General features: G+C 37.0%; 1 protein-coding gene and 2 long non-coding RNA genes across 3 annotated transcripts in view; 2 read left to right on the top strand and 1 right to left on the bottom strand.

The window, feature by feature from the left end:
* The window catches only part of atp2b4 (ATPase plasma membrane Ca2+ transporting 4), an 89,066-nt gene extending 84,052 nt beyond the window's left edge, over nucleotides 1-5,014 (top strand). The window contains 3 exon segments of the mRNA NM_001077467.1: nucleotides 534-788; nucleotides 2,213-2,338; nucleotides 4,496-5,014. Coding sequence (NP_001070935.1) covers nucleotides 534-788; nucleotides 2,213-2,338; nucleotides 4,496-4,671 — 557 coding nt within the window. The 3' untranslated portion in view covers nucleotides 4,672-5,014.
* The window catches only part of LOC147841783 (uncharacterized), a 751,871-nt gene that overhangs the window by 133,764 nt on the left and 596,221 nt on the right, over nucleotides 1-21,886 (top strand). The window lies entirely within an intron of this gene.
* LOC147841789 (uncharacterized) overlaps nucleotides 1-21,886 on the bottom strand; it is a 227,344-nt gene that overhangs the window by 184,288 nt on the left and 21,170 nt on the right. The window lies entirely within an intron of this gene.

Here is a 21,886-nt window from a genome sequence, read left to right as displayed (position 1 = left end):
ATAGCAGGAATGATCCAATTACAAATGCTCTGGTGATACAAATTTCTCACCCGAGTAATAAATAGCATTTTAAAGTCAGCAAAACTGCTCAAGCTGTCTTAGATAAAGTGCAAATTATTACTTCACAAACATTACTGTTGTATAAACAAAATGTGCCATCATTACATTAAAAAGAACCCATGGAAACAAATTAGTAAACATTGCAGTATTAGTAATAGTAAATAATAATAGTAACTAGTCTCGTGATCTCTTTCGCAGGCCAGCACTCACTCGCAGCACTCACATCTCGTGCGCCAATATTTGTTCTCTCTCACGTGCATTTGGTCTCTCTCGCGCACATACTCTGGCTCTGTGTTTGCTTGACTTTTGTCCACTCCAGCGCATCATACATCACAATACGAAAAATGTATTTGTTGTAGCTTCCGGTTCATGTAAACATTAAAGAACATGTTTAGTTTAAATTAAGCAGATTCAGATTTTTAGCACAGATTAATGATTTATTTCTTTTTTTCTATGTTTGTATGCTATTTCAGCCTGTGGCGAAGTGGGAGGTGTAGAGGATGAAGGTGAATCCCAAGCAGGTTGGATTGAAGGTGCTGCCATCTTGTTCTCTGTTATTATTGTGGTGCTGGTGACGGCCTTTAATGACTGGAGCAAGGAAAAACAGTTCCGTGGGCTGCAGAGCCGCATTGAGCAGGAGCAAAAGTTCACAGTGATCCGCAAAGGTCAGGTCATCCAGATCCCGGTGGCTGAAATCGTCGTGGGAGATATCGCACAAATCAAATACGGTGAGGGTTCACATCTGACAGCAGGAGAAATATTGCACCAACCTGTTGAATTAAAGGTGCAGTAGGTGATCTGCCAAAAAGCTAACCGCTTGGCATATTATCTGTGGACGATGGGGAGGGACTGTGATTCAAAGCCACACCCCCTGAAATCGCGAGCGTGCTCAACAGCCGGCAGACAACCCATTAGTTCAGGTCATTCGCCAGTTGGTTAGTGCCAGCACCGTGCAGGAATTACATTTATTATAGTTTGCCACACTTACATGATATTTCAGAGCGAATATTCAGAGTAGCATGGTAAACAGTGTAGGAAGGCTTTCATTGTTCAAAAATAACCCAATGTGAATATAAAAGCAACTTCAGCTCAGTAAAGCAGGCTAGGCGGAATAGCGCTATTTACTTGTGTTTTGTTGTTAAACTAAATATAAATCTACATTATAGATGCTGTCAAAGGACCTAATGAAACTGAGAATAATCACATCAATCTTTCACCAGGAGATTTCAGTCATTCATACGTATAAGTCATTCATAACAAAACACAATCTAACATAAAATAGTTTCAAAACAGAACATTACCTGTTTAACAGTAATATTTAAGCCATGGTGTCGTCCTTCCTCCATCGTGCTAAAGTAACTCCAATATTGATTCAGGTATTTAAAAGTTTCAATTCAGCATTTGATTTCTCTCGGTCCGTCTCGTGACCGCGCGACCGCTTTAAGAGCGAATTATACCCGCGACTGACAGACAGTCTTACCAGCTTATCGGAATTAAGGGAGATGATGGTCCGACTCTATTTAATTGGATGAACATTTTTTTGTTTTATGCTTTACCCAGAATATAAAAATACACATAAACACATTTAGATCATTTACTGTAATCATTACTATTGGACTGTGAAGAGACTTTCAACCAGCACAACAAAAAATGTTTCTGAAGACAATCACCTACTGCACCTTTAACTCCACAGAGTGACGGATCTAGATGTGACACATCGCCATTTTCACTGATATCTGCCATATTTGTGTTTTATGAGAGCTCTGGCATTTATAAAGCGTGGTTTTCGCCCCAGAAGTCTTTAGTTTTTTTATATTAAACCTCAGAGGCGGGTTTCTCATTGAATTCACCAGCGGTTGTGATGGATCATTTGTGACTGCCAGTCTTCTCTGAGACACAAAGCTTGGCTCATGACTCATGCTTACCGGCTTGCGTGAGTCACTGTGCTGCTGCTCTTGGTGCCTGCGACGTGGGCGACGCGTGGGGTGTCCAAGAGGCACAGGAGAGATCTGTCGTCATGGTCGCCAAATCAGCTTCTGCTTCTCTCCACTCGCTAAATTGCTGAATGTGTCTTTCTCTCTGTCTATTCCTCTCTCTATCTCTCTCAATGTCATCCTGCAGTTGTTTAATACCCCATGTTCTTTTCCATCAGGTGACCTTCTCCCTGCTGATGGTATCTTGATCCAGGGTAATGACTTGAAAATTGATGAAAGCTCCCTGACTGGGGAGTCCGATCAGGTCCGCAAATCTCTGGAAAAGGACCCCATGCTCCTTTCTGGTGAGATGGAGCGTCTAGATCCTCTTTAAACTACTGTAGCTTTCGCTGTAGCATGCAAGAGACCGCATTCTGAGATTAGAACTGGAAAGTATCACAATCTTAGAAGTTGTTTAAAACAAGCAAATAAACAAACAAACAACAAATACAATCTTTTTTTTTTCTCTCATTAAAGAGAAACTACACACGCACCAATATGATAATATATTTTCATCCTGTTCTGGTAATATAAAAATGCATTAGAGAACGTTTTTTATTCAGGAGATATTTTAAGGGAAATTTTTTGAAATGGTGTCTTCTGGAACAATTTTAGAATATTTATCTTTGGTTAAACTAAAAGATATGTATTTGAATGTTTGTTAAAAAACTGATATAATTGTTATTTACTGTTTATTTAGAATAGGTTTTGCCATGAATATAGCTAATGCTGCTTAAATGGCATTAAAAATAGATATATAAATACAATGCAATGCAATATAATACAATACAAAACAATACAATGTAATACAATGTGATATGATATTTAATGCAATAATATCTAAACATACAATATTTTTATTCTGGAAATAAGTTTTGAACCCAACTTCTATTGGTAAGGAATGAAGGCCCTAGTGTTTTTAGAAACACTGTTTCTTCTGTTTAAAGTGTTGTCATTTAGAAAGTAAGCAGCCATTTAGCACATGCTTTTGTTCAAAGAGACTTGCAGTACTCTATGGAAACTATCCCGCTGGAGCAGCCTTGGTGTTAAGTACTGTACTTTGCTCAAGCACACGATCTGCTTTTTAAGTTGTGGCGCATCAACCATCCGATCAAGACTTTCGTTTTAAGTGAGAATAGTCTATACTGCCTTGTATAAGCACTATTCATTTACAGGATATTTTTAAAGCTATCCTATAAATATAAAGATGTCCATTATTTTCTAAAGGCTGTTTTGTATACTAAAGGTTGTTTGTAGTTATTGGCTACAGAATGCAACAAATTAGTGTCTATATTGTTAGCTACCAAGTTAAAAAATTACTTTTGAATGAATATATTAACTAAAATGACTAATTTGGTGGAAAGACAGTGGTTAAGAAAGCATCTGATCATAGTCATTTAGATGTTTTCACAACATCTGCAGTTTTATATTTCAATCGGTCTACAGGCTTTCATAGACAACCTAGCAATTCAGTGAACATATCTTTGCTTATTTGTTCACAAATTGGCAAAAGGTCTTACAGACAGCTCATTTTTATGTTTATGAAAATGCATGTTGTACGCAACATTCTGTTTGCTCACGGTATCCTGGACGCCAATATTTTTGGAAAGATGAATCACACTCTGGCCAACTGAGATTTTAGTAGGGAGATAAAGGATATTGATTTTTGAATAGTAATACAGCACACCATTGGTGTATAAATGCACTACTTGTGCTTTTCTTTTTGGATATAAAAGATTTTTAGTATCCAGTTGAATTTCGCTGGTAATCACTCTTAAGCTACTTTGAGCTTTTTATCTGTTGGCTATTTCACACTATTTTCAACATTTGTTTTTATTAAAATAAATGCATTTAATTATTAGAAACAAGTTTTTTAATAGCATCACATGGTAATATTGATAATAAACATGAAAACCACTTGTTGAGGTCAACTGGCTTTAAGTAAATCATAATCAGGTGGCGTGGTATGTGGAGTTTGCATGTTCTCCCTGTGTTTGCGTGGGTTTCCTCTGGATGCTCCGGTTTCCCCCACAGTCCAAAGACATTGGTGAATTGGATGATCTAAGTTGGGTGTAGTGTATGAGTGTGAATGCTAGAGTGTATGGCTGTTTCCTAGTAATGGGTTGCAGCTGTAAGGGCATCCGTTACATAAAACGTTTGCTGGAATAGTTGGCAGATCTTTCCACTGTATCGACCCCTTATAAAAAAGGGATTAAGCCGAAGGAAAATGAATGTACGAATGAATGAATTAATTAAAATCGGGATTTAAAATAAACTTTACATAATGTTAATCATTGTATTTATGTTAATAGATAGAATATTTTGTTTATGCTTATGTTTGTATTTAGTTTTAGATCAAGAATTATGGTTTAGAATTTGTTGTTAAGAATAATCATTTTTGAATGAGTAATAAGTGTATTGACCTTTATTATGATGTTTTTTTTTTTTTTGCCTTCATTCAGGAACTCATGTGATGGAAGGATCTGGCCGTATGGTGGTCTCGGCTGTGGGCCTGAATTCTCAGACTGGAATCATTTTCACCCTGTTAGGCGCCGGTGAGGATGAGGAGAAGAAGGTGAAGAAAGGTGAGAACTTAAAGCACTTTCATTCTCATTTAGATAACTCTCTCTTTGAGTGAGTAAACCAGTCTGCCTCTCTAGTTGGGAGGTTACCTGCCGTCAGCCAGCCACAGGTAAGAGCTATTTACCTGATTTGCTGAACTGTCTCCCTCCCCCAAAACGCCGGCTTTTCTGAAACCCTTTGCCATGGTTACAATTTGCCATTATTTTAGGCAATAATCACAGTTAGTGGAGAGATGTACAATGCCCCTTGAGTCACTTTCCATTGTACTAACTCTTTTATCTTATAAGTTTTAGTTTGATTTTGTGTTTTCTTTTTCTCCATTTTTTTCTCTGTTAGCTCATATGCTACAGTAAGTTTGGCTAGTTATTTCTAATAAGCCGAATGTATAAAAAAAAAAAGTAATGCTACATTTCCAAATACAAAAGATGATCATGATAATTACACTATCAAAGAAACCGGGATTCCAGATATTTTAGCATGAATTTTGTCTATGCTAAAGTGATCTGCGTGACCCACGACGCATGCCTTGTGCATTGCCGTGCATTTATACTTTTGCACGCTGTTTATGTTTCTCTGCAATAACACTTCCGAAACGCTAGCTAGCAGTGAGGTTTTTATATTCCTTTGTGACGAGTTTCTTCGCTGGTTTTTGGTTTTTTCTACTCTAGCTGTGTCCTACATGGCACACTATACACTATGCACTTAAACACTAAACAGCATAGTATATGTATAAAGTGGAACATTAATAGGTTTTTTTTTCAAGCAGAAATTGTAACCTTTTGTTTAATTTTGTTAAATTGTTTCCCAGGTGACGTTTGACAGTTGGCAAATTAGTGAAGTAAATGACCAAACTACCAAATAATACCTGCCATTAAGATAACTGCATTCACCATCGAGAGGCTGTAAAATCACTCTCATAGGAGAATTGTGCTTTCATAATCCAAAATAAATAAGGTAATCCATCATGTGCACCCGATAGCTCCGCCCCTACCGATACGTGAGCTAAGCTGCGTCGTTGAGTGCGTGAAGTTTGCACCAATCCACACTTAATTTTAGCGGTTGAATAAGTGCTGCATCTGGGTAATGAAAGTGCACTTATTATTTTTAGAGTTTTCAGTGTGAACGCACTAACAATATAATACAAAATGGCATAAAACCATAAAAAGTGCATAAGTATGTGATTTGGGACACACTTTCAACCTTAATGTACAAGTGGCTCAAACTCGCTCAATTTGAGGTGGGAACTGGTGGACATGCAACAACTTTAATCATAAGGTAACACAAAACAAAAGTTTCCATCTGGAGCTCCTTCACAGGACTCAACACTTTTAAATAATTTCTTAAGCAGGTTCGTCTGCTCTCAGTCCTGCCCACACTCGTCAACTCTACCAAGCTGACCAATCACAAAGCTTGTGCTGCGTTGTTGAGACGCGTAGTAAAGGCTGATTTATACTTCAAGTAACAAGCGCACGCATATGCTCTGGTGCAGCCTGCATGTGAATGCAGAGCCCTTGCCTTGATCGTCGCCGATGCTGATGCACACCTCTCAAAAAAAATGTAAGTACACCTCGCAACGATGCGTAAAGCAAGCTCTGTGATTGGTCGGCTTGGTATCGCTGACGAATGCGAGTGGGACCAAGAGCTGTGCAAACCTGTTGAAGCGAGTGTTTACAAGTGTCGAGTGCCAAGAAGGAGTTCTGGATAGAAAGTTTTGTTTTGTGTTTACCTTATGATTAAAGTAGTTGCACGTCTGCCAGTTTCCGCCTCAAAATGAGCGAGTTTGAGCTACTTCTATATTAAGGTAGCGTTCAGAATAAAACAAAACACCAGTGAAGAAAATTGACACCGAAGAACCTACTGCCAGCTAGCATTTTGGAAGTGTTATTGCAGACACAAACAGTACAAACAGCGGCAGAAGTATAAATGCACGACTTTATGCACGGCCAGGCTTTACATTTTTTGAGATGGTGCGAGTCAGCATCGGCCACAACAACGGCTTGGCGACCATGCGTAGGCTGCACCAGAGCATACACGTGCGCTTGACACAGAAGTGTAAATCAGCCTTAGGTCATGCTAAGTTCAAGCTAGTTATTTCTAATGAGCCAAATGTATTTTAAAAAACGTGAATACTACACTTGCAAATACAAGAGATGATCATGATAATTAAACTGTCAAAGACACAGTGATTCCCGTTATTTTAGCATGAAGTTTGTCCCTTCTGCATGCACTGGCTTTCCTGGTCCTCCAGGGTACGTCAAAACCTGACAGCACTTGCTGTCAGCCCTCACTGTATCTGTCATGTTCCTGTTTGTTGGATCAGCACCTAATTCAACAGCCTGACGGGTCCAAATGGTTTGTTGTTTCATTGCCCTTTAAGTCTAAACTTAATATTTTGATTCCTTCATTTGTGGTGTAATGACAGTTCAGCCATTGTCTGTTAGTTAAATAATTGCTGTAATTTTCCTTTCCCCCTCGTACTCAAAGAATATCTTTCTGTCGAATGTCAATCGAAAGAACTGTATTTCAGTTTCAGCCAAACCCTTTTGGCATTGCTATAGTTTGTGATGCAAGCACAGAAATGTGTGAAACCGCTAAATCCAAATGAGGTTTTGTCAGCTATATGCCACAGTCAAACACAATGACCGAGCCGTCAGTGTACCCTGCATAAAGACCCTCCAGTCCTTGTCTTTTTTTCTATAGATGACGCATCCAATCCCACATATACTCATGTAATGTAGTGTTATTTATCTAGTTTTTTATTCTTTTGTTGTTGTGTTTTCCTTCTTTTCTTCTTCTGTCTTTGGTTTATTTACTTTGAGCCATGTTATATCAGCCCTCCGCCCTCTCTCTCTCGTTTTAAACAGGTAAAAAACAAGGACCCCCTGAAAATCGCAACAAAGGTAACCTTACCCACTCCCTTTCCCCCCCTTCCCCCTCCCCATTCAGCAGCAAGTCTCGGAGTCTCGTGTCAGTCCCACTCACTCACTCGCTCACTTTCTCTCTCTGTCTTTCACGCTGTTGCTTACCCCTTCCTGCTGAGCCCGGGGGAGCTTCTCGCCTCGCTTTACCTATCAAAGGGTGCAACTCTCACCTGCTGGAAACGGCACTAAGCAGCCAGAAGACTTATCCGCAGCTCCTCTTAACAATGAGTCGCACCTAATTTAAGATTAAGAAATAGAATTCAGTAATAATGTTGTGCTATTATTCTTATTATTAAAGCATATTGAGATAAAGTACAAATGGGTACAATCGATCAAAAGTTAGTAACATTAATTATAATGGTAGTATAATTTATTGCCCTTGAAAGGAAAATTGTTATGGACAAGATGTTGCTGCAGACATACAATAAACAAACAGTAATGACAAATAAAATAATGATTGAATTCCATTAAAATCAAGATCAAAATAAACTCTTGAATAAACCAGGACTGGAGTAATAATGCTAAAAGTTCAGCTTCATTACTATTAAGTTCATTGCACACTGAGTCCGAAATGTTTGCACATTAAAAAATAAATAGTCTCATTTTGTTTCTGTTGAAAATGCCACTACTTTCCTGAATTTGAGGATACTTTTCAGATCATTGATAAGAAGGGGAACATTTCTTCCTTTTCATTACCGGATAGGATGGACACAATATTTCAATTTTTTTAGGAGAGAGAATAAAGCATCACTACTAAAATATGTACTGAATTAGTTTTCACTTTTTAAAATTTCTTTATTATTATTATTTTTTTTCCCAACAATTTAATTAATATCTATTTTACTATGTGTTACAAATTTTCCAAATACAAATTTGGAAAAACGCGAAGTAACATTTTGGGCACCAGTGTGCAAAGACCTAAAGTGTAAATGGCTATAAAATCTTGTGTTAACCAATGCATTTTTGCGCAGCTGAAAACACCAGTGCTCTTCAACTGTCAGTGCTTCTAAAAAGGAAGAGCACTCGGTGCTTTACATAAAACTCACACTCAGCACTTTGCAACGGCGTTCAAAAAAAAAAAAAAAAACACTTTTGGTGGTTGAAAACAACCAAATAAATGCTTCGATGGACACCCGCCCTTACTGTCTTAAACAGAAATGTCTAGTAGCGTGGGCAAGCAAACACTTTTAAATGTGATTTTTTTTTTTTTCATGCTTTATGCCATTCTTGAAATCTCAAGCAAGAGATGCGTCACTATCACTAAAGAAATACCATAGTCCAACTTAATTGACCAGTGTTTTAAGCTCAAAGATGGCAGTTTTTATACAAACTGGAGCTGTAATCATAAATCTTCAATATACAAAACCTTCAAATGACAAACCTGGATATTATTTGTTCTTGTAAGTAAACCCATTGAAATGGACAACCCCTAATTATTATATCTCTGACATTTGCACTTTATCTACTAACATTTCTTTTAGTTGTTTATTTATTTATTTTTTTTCTTAAAGCAAACTATCTCTGGCCGGGTCATCTGTGAACATTTGTAATGTGTTTCTGAGTGTGCCCACTCTGCCCTAACTGACCCCAACAACCCCTCCTCAGCCCCATTCCCTGTAGCGCTCGGGGACTGAGCATCTGCTCCAGACAGAACCGCTTATTTTGTCTGCGCAGATCTCCTTCCTTGTGCCCTTGGTCTCAAGCACATTGCACTTACACAAATTGGTATTGGTTTAACACTGCGGGAATGTGTAATCAGTGTCGTCACCAGGTCTTGCTTCATGATATGATCTTCTATGAAACTTTTCACAATCCAATAATTTCCTGATGGATCAGTCCAACTACTATTTTATTGAATATTCTGTTTTGTTTGGAAAATATATATCGAATGGGTAGTGAGTTAAGATCAAGGTCTCATATCGACTTCTGATTCGTTCATATGCAGTTTTTGTACGTTCGTAGCTTTTATAGATGGTTTATGATATTAATGTAATGCTTAGGGGCGTGGCTTATGTGGGAGTTGCACCCTTGCAAAATGGACCGGCTGTGGATTGTTGTTTTTGTCCGTTTCTTTACTTTAGCTCTTTGTTTTTCTCACTGTTGCTTCTTTCTAGGGTGTGGCTCAGGACTTCATGCTGTCTTGTTCACTCTTCTCTTGGTCAACATTTTGACCTTTTTCTTTCTCCTTTACTGTCTGTCTCTGGTACCGCACTCTCTCTTTTGGGAGAGGAAAAATAAACCAAAATCTCTGATCTTGTTCGTCTTCCTCTTGGTCCTTGTTTTTCTCGTGGTGGTTGTATCTCTGGCTGTTTGGATTTTGTTTTTTCTTTTTCTGTTTTTAAGTTGTTTGTAAATCACTCTTCTGTTCGTCGTGCGTGCCTCTGTTCGTGTTGTCAGTCAGACAGTCAGTCCGTCCATCAATCCCTGATTCATGTGTGGTCGTTCTGGTCAGCTCTGTCAGTTCTGGTCAGTTGTTTGTTGTGACTGGTGGTCAGGTAGGCTCTTGGATCGCTTCTCAAACTCAACCTCAAAGAACTTCACTATTACCTGTTGCACACCAGGTTCGAGATGATACATAGGCTACAGCGAAACGAAAATGACTTGGCCTCTTTGAATCTTTTAAAATGGACACTTAATGGAATTTGGCGGTGAGGGATCAATGTCTGTCCACGGCAAAGTGGCTAAATTGGATCTTCGACTCCATTAAGTTTCTATTTCAGTAGGAAATTGGGTAATATAATATGTCATTTTAGCCCTGCCAGTAGTGCAATTGAATTAAAACTCTCAAAGTTTCCAATGTTAACATAAAAAATGCTTTGTTTTCTTGCTTTCTTTTTTTTTAAATTAGCTGTTGGTTTGCATTAGTATTGTCCTTTTTATTCTTTTAATGTATAATTACCTTTACGTCCGTTTTGGTTTGGTGGTATAATATTGCAGAAGTTCAATAAGTAACACTAAAAGTAAATTGAACAACTCCAGTAGTCATGATAGCACAGTAATAAAAGCCATAAAAGAAATTGAAATAGAAGCGGCAGTTATATTAGCCTTTAGCTGTTGGCTAATAAAAAAACATACAGAAAAAAGATTTCATCGCTAGTTAAATATAATTTATACACTACCTGACAAAAGTCTTGTGGTCGAACCAAATTGTAATAAATTGACTTCTTGTTGATCATTTGGAAAAGTGGCAGAATGTAGATTTTTTTAGATGAATCATCTGTTGAACTGCATCACAAATACTGCAGAAGACCGATTGGAACCTGCATGGACCCAAGATTCTCAAGGAAAAATTATGGTTTGGGGTTACATTCAGTTTGGGGGCATGCAAGAGATCTGCAAAGTGGATGGCAACATGAACTGCATGAGGTATTAAGACATTTGTGCTGCCCATTACATTACAAACCACAAGAGAGACACCAATAAAGGGCATGCAACTTACATTTCTACCTTGCGCATGTAAATTCAAACAGCAATCATGAGTGTTGATGGTGAAAAGGAAAAAAAAATCTACAAAGTATCCTTTCCTAATGCATGGACTTGCTCAACATGTGATGCTTCGTAATATCCCCAAATTCTTTAAAAAATGCATTTGCCAAAAAAAATCTGAAATCTTAAAGGTTCCTGACCCCTGTTCTATCCTGTACATTATTTTAATTGAAAAGACTTTTGTATAAGCAAAGTCATACCTTATTGTCCCTATTAAATAATAAAAAAATCAAGACATGATTGTTCTATTTTGGTAAAATAAGCGTGATAGAGGCCTTTTAAATAAGCCACTTTTGATGCCAAATGATCAATTATACGTTAAGTTATTATTTTTTGTTCCTAAAACTTTGTATAAGCGACAAGATTTTTGTCAGGTAGTGGATAAATAATTATGCGTTGAACTTGAATTTCTTCAAAACTTTATATTTTTAGCTGTACTGAGAACTTGTTACCTACACAGGGTGCGATTTATATCAAAATGTCTTGTGTGCTGCTTGGATCCCACTCAGAATTCACCGTGCACATCTTAACCTGCCGGGGAATGGCTCAGTGTATTTTAGAGTTTTCTCCTCACCAGCCCAGATTCAACTAACATTACACAAGTGCTTCGAATATATATTCTTCTGTACAAAACTTTTGGAACCCACTGTATAACTTGCCTTCTATCTGTTACTGAACTGCCCATTCTCTCCTTCCCTCTTCTCCCTACCATTCATCTCCCTCCATCTTTTTTGGCATGTTTCCTTTCCCTTGTTCCCATAACCACTCCTGAAATCAACCCCACAGCCAAGACACAGGATGGCATCGCGCTGGAGATTCAACCACTGAAGAGCGAGGAAGGTGTGGAGTCAGAAGAGAAGGAGGAGAAAGAAGAAAAGGAGAAAAAGAAGGTTAACGTCACTAAGAAAGAAAAATCTGTCCTTCAGGGCAAGCTGACCAGGCTAGCGGTTCAGATTGGGAAAGCAGGTTAGGATGCCATACTTTACAGTAAACATTTAAACAAATTCTAGTCTTTTATTAAAGTTTTTTAAAAAAGTATTATTAACACTTATTTTACTTTTTAGTTTTAGTATATCTGATTTAGACTTCAATAACTTTGTTGTTGGTGAATTTGTGAACTGATTCTCTCTCAAACGCTTATAAACATTTATAATCTGCTTGGTCGATAAGTTGAGATTTATTATTGATGGTTTAAAACAAATATTCATTGATATTATAATTTTTTTATATATTTATTTAACATTGTATGGTGGCAGAGAGCTTAATGGGGTGCAATTTAAGAAAATACATGCAATTACATCAGCAAATTGAGAAAATCCGTTTGACAGCACACGTGTTACAAATTCACACAACGCAAACACATAAAAACGCCTATAAATTCTCACAACACTTTCAAATAGCACGGAACACTACGAAAATGTTTCAAGGTGACCCTAAAACTTGACAGACCCGGCTAATTTAGGTAATGGTTATTTACGCTAATAAAATATAAAAGACAACGAAATCAGGATGTTAAAATAAACAAACAAAAAATTTAAGCTGCATCTGAAATCAAATACTTGCATACGAAACAGTATGCTAAAAACAGTATGCAAATGTCTGAATTCATAAAAAGCGAAAAACAGATGACCTACTTCCAGCGAGATTCTGAAGTGCACATAGGATGGACGCTACGCTATCTCATAACGGACCACAAGAAAATTCATTAATGGGAGTGAAGTGACGCAACCAAAGACTAAGGAATACACAAGACATGTCACTCGTATAGTTTAAAATAGGGAAAAGTTTAACTGTCAATATGGTAAATGAAGCCCCGCCTTCTAGTACAGGAGCTAATCATTGATTGCTATAGACTGATGATTCTCCAGGAGAGGGGTTCGAACCATATGTGAATTTCTGCATATTTTGTGTGATTCAAACATTTAGAAATAAATCTTACAAGACATTTGTTGTTTAGTTATATTGTTGATTCCTAATATGAAATTCAAAGTTCATATTAGGTTCAAAGATATCCGCTGAGTGAAATGACTTGCCTTAAAGGGACTTTGATGCAAATGTCGCGAGTAGGTTACGTGATGACAAAATGGCAGGTGTAGTACGTCCGAGTTCCATTCATATTACTGACATTTGTATTGTATAGAACGTTTCGTATGTTTAAATTCAAATGCAATACCTACTTAGTAGGCGATTTCGGACGCAGCCAGTAGTCACCGCACAGCAGCATCTGTCATGTTTTAGGGTCCCCTTGAAACATTTCCGTTGTGTTCCGTTCTTGTTGCAAGTGTTGTGAGAATGCAGGCGTTTCATTACTTGTTTTTGTTTTGAGAAAATGCACCACATTTTATTAATTTGTTTGCATTGTGGGACAATGCATTGTGTTTTTTTATGTGTATGCGTCGTGAGGATTTGCAGCACATGTGCTGTCATGAATGAAGATCTTTTCTTAATTAGCTGGTGTTTTTTTTTTTTTATTGCAGCATGTTAAGCTCTCTTGGCCACTGTGACATTGACTAACCACAATAAATTAGCATTTTTCATTTAAACTTTTTTGAACAAAGAAAAATTAGAATTTTTGCATAAATGTTATACAATATTTCTGTCTAAATGACTAAATGGGCGTCATGTAGGCCATCACAAAGCAGCACATTGTTTATACTAATTAGCCATGTGTTTGCTTATTCGAAAGCACATAGACATGCTTTCAATAAATTAGTTCAAATGGTTCCCATGATTTGATTTACTTGCTGTTTAAAGAAACAGTGTCACCCAGTATGGAAACAGGCTTGTCCCTTTGGGCTGTGTTCCACCTAATTATCCTACTTCCTACAGTTCCCCAATCAAATAATATTCAGATGGAGAACATCAAACCACAGCTGTTGCTGATATGAGCAAAAGTCAGAAGACTCTCGATCCCCGTGTGCTGTATTGATCTTAAAACTCCCTATTCTCTGGCAGGTCTCATCATGTCTGCGGTCACAGTCGTCATCCTCATCCTGTACTTTGTCATTAAAACGTTTGGCATCGAGGGCATAGAGTGGAAGGCTGAGTGCACGCCCATCTATATACAATATTTTGTGAAGTTTTTCATCATTGGTGTGACCGTGCTGGTGGTGGCTGTGCCTGAAGGGCTTCCTTTAGCCGTCACAATTTCCCTGGCTTATTCAGTAAAGGTGAGAGCTTTTGGCTAGGTTTACCTACATTAACCTGCAATTTCTTTGTCTTAAGGTAACTCAGGTTGTTATAGTTTGTAAATATTTAATCTAATTCTTCAAGATTTGTGCTAATCTATGTTTTGGGCTTAAAATCTTTTCATGCTCCAAGTAAAACTAGATCTATTCCTGTTTTTCCTTCACAGAAAATGATGAAAGACAACAACCTGGTTAGGCACCTGGATGCCTGTGAGACCATGGGTAATGCCACCGCCATCTGCTCTGACAAAACTGGAACACTGACTATGAACCGCATGACGGTGGTGCAGGCTTACATAGGCGACACACACTATAAGACTGTTCCTGAACCAGAGGCTATTAAACCAGAAATTCTGGAAATATTGGTGAACAGCATCTCCATAAACTCAGCATACACTACCAAGATTCTGGTAAGAATTAGCCATACACAAAGGAAATGCATTTGATTGAATGATCTTGTATTCTGTTTGTGTAATAATTATTGGGTTGTCAAAAAAAGTCCAGAGTAAGACCCAGTCAAAGCACATATACCCAGAGCAGACAGCAAAATTGACTAAGCAGTCTATCACACAGGGCACTTTGAAAAGACAGAAAGACAAAGTATAACAGAATTGAATTGTGCATAGACATGTTTAGGTATTTTGAAGTAACCATTATTACTTTTATCTTAATCTGCTGTATTAAATGGGAGTCTGCTTATACCAAAAGATGAAGCTTAGATTCAAATCAGTTCTGTATCTTTTGACAGCCAGAGCACTGACTTTGAATATAACACTTAACCATTGCTAGGCTAAAAGTAGGAACCACTTCTATCAACGGTTGACGACAGGGTTACCATGAACAATGAGACAAACAGAAACTGTTTTGAGCCCCATATTTAAATTAAGAACAGAACATAATGATGTGCACATAATTGGTTCTATGCTGCTTATGCGCCCTGCACATTTTTGGTCTTGCGCTTAAAGTTGAAAAAATCAACTCTGAGCGAAAAAAGCATGTTACGTCAGTTGCGACTTTTTCATTCTCCAATCAAATGAAAGCAGAGATGGGGTTTCCGTTGAGGTCCCTTTGGTTGCTGTTATACGGAGCTGTATGACTTCACAAATCTTGAATATCACAATATTATTAGATATTAAAATGTTATTAATATCAACAGCAACACTCTCGCACAATTCCCAGCTGATTCAGTCGTTGCCTAGCGACCTAAAAAGTGCACCGCACTTTTTTTCATCAGTAAAAAAGACCGTGAGGTGTGCCTCGCGTTTTTGGAACAAAAATGCACATTCGGTCCATTAGAAAGCTTGAGCTGGTACCAACCAGTCTTAGTTCAGTTCTCATTCACAATTTTGATGACTTGTCAAAAACATCCTGCTTTTTCTTTGCATTCATCATCTTTTTTGCTGCTCTGTTTTGTATAAACAGTTCTGCGTTGCAAGAATATGTTTACAGAATAAATTACATTTAAAAAATATCTGTTGACTTAACAAGATTTTCCTATTGTTTGGACACTACAGTGTCTCTCCTCCTCTGCTCTCACACACTGAGGCAGCAAATGCATAGCTGCTGTGGTTGCGTGCAGCGTCCTCTTTACTTTAGGGTATTCAACAATCAAACAGACTTTTTAAATGTCGTAAATGCATTTTAGATTGAAAACTCTGTAGGTGCTCTTCAGTGTAGTACTTTTGAAATCAAAATAGGATATATTGGCACGCCTAATAATAACTAACATCAAATACATGCTTAACCCTTGTCAGAACTACTGGTTTCAAACAAATTGATGACTTTTGTTATGTCTATTTGATGTACCACTTTTTTTCCCCCACAATATCGCTTTCTATATCTTCTTTTTTTTTTTTTTTGTCAACAAAATTGAGTATTTTCAATTTAGATGTCATTAATTTCATATAATAATTGCCATGTCATGTAATATTTCTTTATAAATTGCCCTAATGAATTATTTGAATGCCTAATGAAATCTTTATGCCTGGTATCAACAGCGTGTCTTTCTTTTCTCTAGCCACCAGAGAAGGAAGGGGGTTTGCCAAGGCATGTGGGCAATAAAACCGAGTGTGCCCTTCTTGGTCTGGTGCTGGAGTTGAAGAGAGACTATCAGCCTATTAGAGATGAGGTTCCTGAGGAGAAACTTTATAAAGTTTACACATTCAACTCCTCCCGTAAGAGCATGAGCACTGTCATAAAGAACAGCAGTGGTCCTGGCTTCCGGATGTACAGCAAGGGCGCCTCTGAGATTGTTCTGCGCAAGTATGCTAAACATAATCATTTGCAAAGTTTTAATGGGCTATATCATAAGAAATTAAAGCTTACTTGGTCTCTTGAGATAAAAGATGTATGTACCTTTTAGACCAAATAGACCATTTGCTGAAATAAAGCTGCAAAAATTACCTTTGAATTAATGGGCATTTCTGATGTCACAAACCTAAAACAGAAGGGAGACATTTCTTAAAAGCACTGCAAAACAGTTCATATTTGAAGGAGATAAAGCAATTGAGAACCTTTTTTAAGTGATTTTGATTTTTATTTTCACCTCTATTCTTAATTAGCACTTAAGCTGATGCATAACTTAAAAAACATGTTATTACTAGTGAGTTAAACTTTGTTAACTGGTAAATTTGACAAAATGTACAAAAATTTCTGGGTTGACAGCCTCTCCCACTACCTACTTTGGCTGGTTGAAAATTCTTTTTTAAATTGTAGTTTTCTTAAAAGCAGGGTTCGACAATAAGGATGGCCATATATGCATGCAAATGTGATCTTAGAATTGAGAAGCAGCACGACTGACAAAAATAGAGTTGCACGAGCAAAAGAAAGCAGGTGAATACCAAATGAGAGGATGATAACTCTAGTGCACAGGTTATGTGATGCGTGTGACTGTTTAAAAAGCATGCACACTCCCGTTTCCTGGCGCGAAGCAAGCGTGCCTGGAAACGAAACTGCTGCGATTGGTTCTCTTTTAAATAGAATGTACAAATACAGATGCTTACACACGCCACAGTCCTGTTGCTCTGAAGAAAATTTAAAAAAAAATGTCTTTTTGCAAGCAGCAGCAGATGCCACTTTCACTTTAACCATTTATGTGTAGTTAACTGGTACTTTAGTTAATCTGGGACCTTTAACCAGGGCAGATTAATCTACATATTTTAGATACATAGCATTAATTCTTTTTGTTAATGTCAATTTCTTTCAAGAATAATTTTGTTAAATAAAATGTGCATGTATACAGCTATATTTTGCTGGTTTTGACACTGTTTGGTTTTGTATCTGGTTTTGTCTATTTGATTTTTAAAATTTGTTGCTAAGAAATAATTATTTATTTATTTTTTGGTGTGGTAAGAGATGAATTTAGTAAATTCTTTGTGCTGAGTGAGCTCATACACAACACAAAAAAAGGTAAACAGAATGTGGAGGCATGTGGACCTAAAACAAAATCTAAATCAAGTAATTTTAGAATGTCAAAGTCAAATTTATACATATAAAATATATTTTCCCAACAACAAAATTGTGACAAGTGAAAATGGAGAGTGGCTAGTAATGTTGAAAAACTACTAGCCACAGTGGCTAGTGTTTAAAAAAAGTTAATGTCAAGCCCTGTTTGTCTGATATGTTGAGACATTTAATATGGTTTTAAAAAATGAAAGAAATTTGAGATGCAAATTTGTATATTTTCTTATTAAAGCTTTCTCTTGTCCATCAGGTGTTCCCATATCCTTGATGCTTCAGGCCAGCAACGTGTCTTCAAGGCCAAAGATCGGGATGAGATGGTGCAGAAAGTGATTGAGCCAATGGCCTGTGATGGGTTAAGGACCATTTGTGTAGCCATGAGGGACTTCTCAACAGAGCCAGACTGGGACAATGAGGCTGACATTTTGAATGACCTGACATGCATCTGTGTTGTTGGCATTGAAGACCCTGTCCGTCCTGAGGTGAGCAAAACCATCCAATTTGCTTGTTCCAAATAGTGACGTGCTTGTGCATACTGCACATGGACTGCAGGTTTATATATTTCAGGCCTTTGTTCGTAATGAGACAAGACAAGCATTAAGGGGCATCTTGTCAGGAGTGGGGCAACCCGCCACTTTTTGTGTAATGAAAATGTATTGACCGTGATTATCATGTGATGATGATGGATTATTTGCAGAGTGTCGAGCACTATGTGGAAGTGTGGACAGGAATAGCCTCATCGACGGAGGGACAAACTGACCTAATTCCTTTGAAGGTGGTGAAATGAGTACATGACAGGCGATTGCGCTGTTTTTGATTATGAATATTGGATCAGTGCAGAATTTACATCAGCTTCTCTTAAATGAGGCAGCATGTATAATTCTATAATGAAACGCATTACTGATATTTAGGTTAAATTGATTCCTGCAGGCTTTAATTAAGTGGATTTTTTTAATCCATTGTATTGGCGTTCCATTTTTAGATTGATTAAAAATCTTTTTTGGTCTATATAGCCAAGACTATGCAGGCTTTTTTATTTAAGCACTATATCATTATAATAACAGATCAACATTAAAAGTGTACATTTACAGCATCCAGCTAAATACTAGCCAGGAGTGGATAGGGAATTTTACTGTTAACTAAGAATTATAGATAATAATGATTGAAAAAAAGGAGTCTGCCTGGAAGTTGCTAAGACTTTTATTTCAGTATGTTTATGTACTTCCAACCGTTACATAATATTGAGGACAGGGCAGGACTTTTTTTTTTTTGCTCATTCTCTCATAGCAAACTAACGACAGCAATGTTGTGATTAGGAATTTTGTGGTTGAAGCAGTTAAACTGAAATCTACAGAGAAGGACCGACTCCACTCCAAGCGCAGAAGCAAATGGCCAGACTTTTAAAAGAACCAAAACACAGACTTTAAATGAATGGTTTACCCAAAATTAAAAATGGTCATCATTTGCTTACCCCCCTCCACTCGTTTTAATCTTCTTGGAGTTTCTGTATTATGCTAAACAATAAGGAACATATTTTAAAGAATGTCTGAAACTGGCAGTGATTGACTTCCATAAAATATTTTTTGTGCTTGTCAATGAGCATGTTTACATGGACACCAATACGTAATCAGAAAACTCTGATTAAGAGTCTACCATGTAAACAGATTTTTGTTGACTTTAATCTGACTAAAGTCATAATCATAGAAAACTAAAATCGAATTAAGAGATGTGTGTTTAGAGCTGCTCCTATTGATCGGGCAGAGATCGATATCGGCCGGCAATCACATTTCATTACTCGATCGGTACTCGCTAATCTGGCCGTTCTCATGAATTGTTTGTTTACGAGTTTTCAAGCAGAGGACATATAAAAACTGAAATCTTTTTGCATATCAGAACTAAAAGTTCTGTGTTTTCAATAATATTACAAGTTCATTAAAACCCAGTTGGAAAATTTGGGAATTAAAAAAAAAAAGATTTTTAACCATATTTTTAAAGATTTTTATATCATATTAATGTTATTGCAATAAACAGTAGTTTATGGACCTCTTTCTTTTGAATAAAGAAGTAATGGATTCATAGGTGTGCAATTTTAACTTCTCATGCATCAAATATGCACTCCAAACTTCATTGAGACAATTTTTCTTTCATCATTTGCAATGTTTCCAAATTGCTTTGCTAGTGATTTTTCTTACCAATTTTTTGTATGTGTTTTATCTGTTATTTTCTGTAAAGCTGCTTCTGACCAATACATGTCTACACTTCATGGTTACAAGAGACATGTTTAAGGAATTATAGGCAACATCTTTAATAAATTCTTTTAGGTAAGGTGAGATCTCCACTTATTCTTTGAGAGAAAAGGTGCTTTATACTTTATAAAGCTTGAAGCATCGGAAATCAGTACTTGGTATTGGCCAATCACCATGACAAGGAATTGGTACTCAGTATTGGCTGCAAAAATCCTAATCGAGGCATTCCTAATGTGGAGTATTCCTATTTTAGTCCCATTTTTGAAATGCAGTACAGACATGTAAACACCGCATTCAAACTTTTATCATCGAATACGACCTTTTGCGACATTTTGCCATAGACGAACAGCTGTTTGATACTGTTTTCTTCACTCCTGCCAAGTCAGAACAGAACCGGCGTCTCGATGAATTCATGAATGAAAGTGGAACTGGTGAATTGCAGTTGAAGTTGAATAATTAAAAATGAAACACCCAAAATTACATGAATCTTTGAAGGAAACATTGGATAGCGTGGTGACATAATAGTGTAAATTAATTTATGTATTATAACATATAAAAGGGGATCATGAAAGGAACATTCTAAAAGCAACTCATAGAACATCTATTATTGCCTTAGATTATGGACTATGTCCATGTAGATGTAGTATAACGACTATATAATGATGAGTTTGAAAATTACTCAAAATCTGTGATATGTTTCTTAAAAATGAAGTCTTAAAAATATATTAACAAAATAAATAAAAACACTTGACTTTTAGACTAATATTGCACTTTTAGCATTTGGCTGTTCGCTCAAACATTGCACATTTCAGATGATAAAGACATAATTAATTTGGATAAACAATTTGGAATTTTTGCACACAATTTTTATAACCAAAATTTCTTTGCATTGTGTTTATTTACAAGTGACATGGATTAATGCAGTTTTTCTTAACCCCGTTCCTGGAGGACAACCTACACTGCTTGTTTTGGATGTCTCTGTTGTCTGTCACACCCATTACAGGTCTTTCAGTCTCTGCTAATGAGCTGATGATCTGAATCAGGTGTGTTTGATTGAGCTGGTGTACCTCCAGGAATGTGGTTAAGAAATGCTGGAAAAATGCTGAATTCAATAGTGATTCTCAACAGTAAACTCACTTTGGGCTAATAAAAAAGCCTATGTCTTATGGTGCAAGTTGACGCAGAGGACAATATTATGTTAAGGGAGAGATTTGATAGCAGCTTCAGCCCATTTACAGCTTTGAAATGGAACCATAGAGCCATGTAGTCATGATAAAATGTGCTGGAATGTTTTTTGTCCTAGTGAGAATTACTCTCTTGCAGTAATGATCAGAGCCATCTGCATCTTATTCAGTTGATTTCTGCTGTCCCTGGTAAGAAAAGGGCTTTATTAATGCACACACTACAGTAGTTTTTCTGCATCATGCAACATGCTCTTCACATGCATCTCTGTCCATGGAAACACTGGGAGGTTTTTAATTATCTATAAATAAATGAGCTTATTGGTTCTAATTACGGGTATGGTGTGATTCATCGCAAGACTGAGTGTGGATAATTACATAGGACTTCAGCAAACACACACACACACAACCTCTGGATCCAGCCCCTTCATGTGTTGTTAACTAGTCTCAATGTCCTTATGACTTAATACGCATCGCTAACTGTCTGGATGAGTGGCTTCAGTGTGCTCCTCTCTCACTGATCTGAGGCCAGCATTGACACTGACGAAGAATTTAACTTGCTTTGAGCCGTTGATGTATAAAACCATTCAATAAAAACCACTAATTACTGCAAGATGTCTGATTTGATGTTAATTAAGTAATCATTCTGAAAGATTAACTGAGTTTCTAAAATCCTACTATTTTATAAGGACCAAAAAAGGATATGCTAGATTAGGTTATTAAACTGCTCAGTTTTATTTTCCCAGGGTTATTGCAGGTCTTGTAAAAGGTGGTTAAATTTATTTGTTT

Source organism: Danio rerio, chromosome 11 (assembly GCF_052040795.2).
Source record: "Danio rerio strain M-AB ecotype USA chromosome 11, GRCz13ab, whole genome shotgun sequence".
Classification (NCBI taxonomy): Eukaryota; Metazoa; Chordata; class Actinopteri; order Cypriniformes; family Danionidae; genus Danio; species Danio rerio.
Note: the sequence above shows the minus strand (reverse complement) of the source record. Positions and strands in the feature narration are given on the sequence as shown.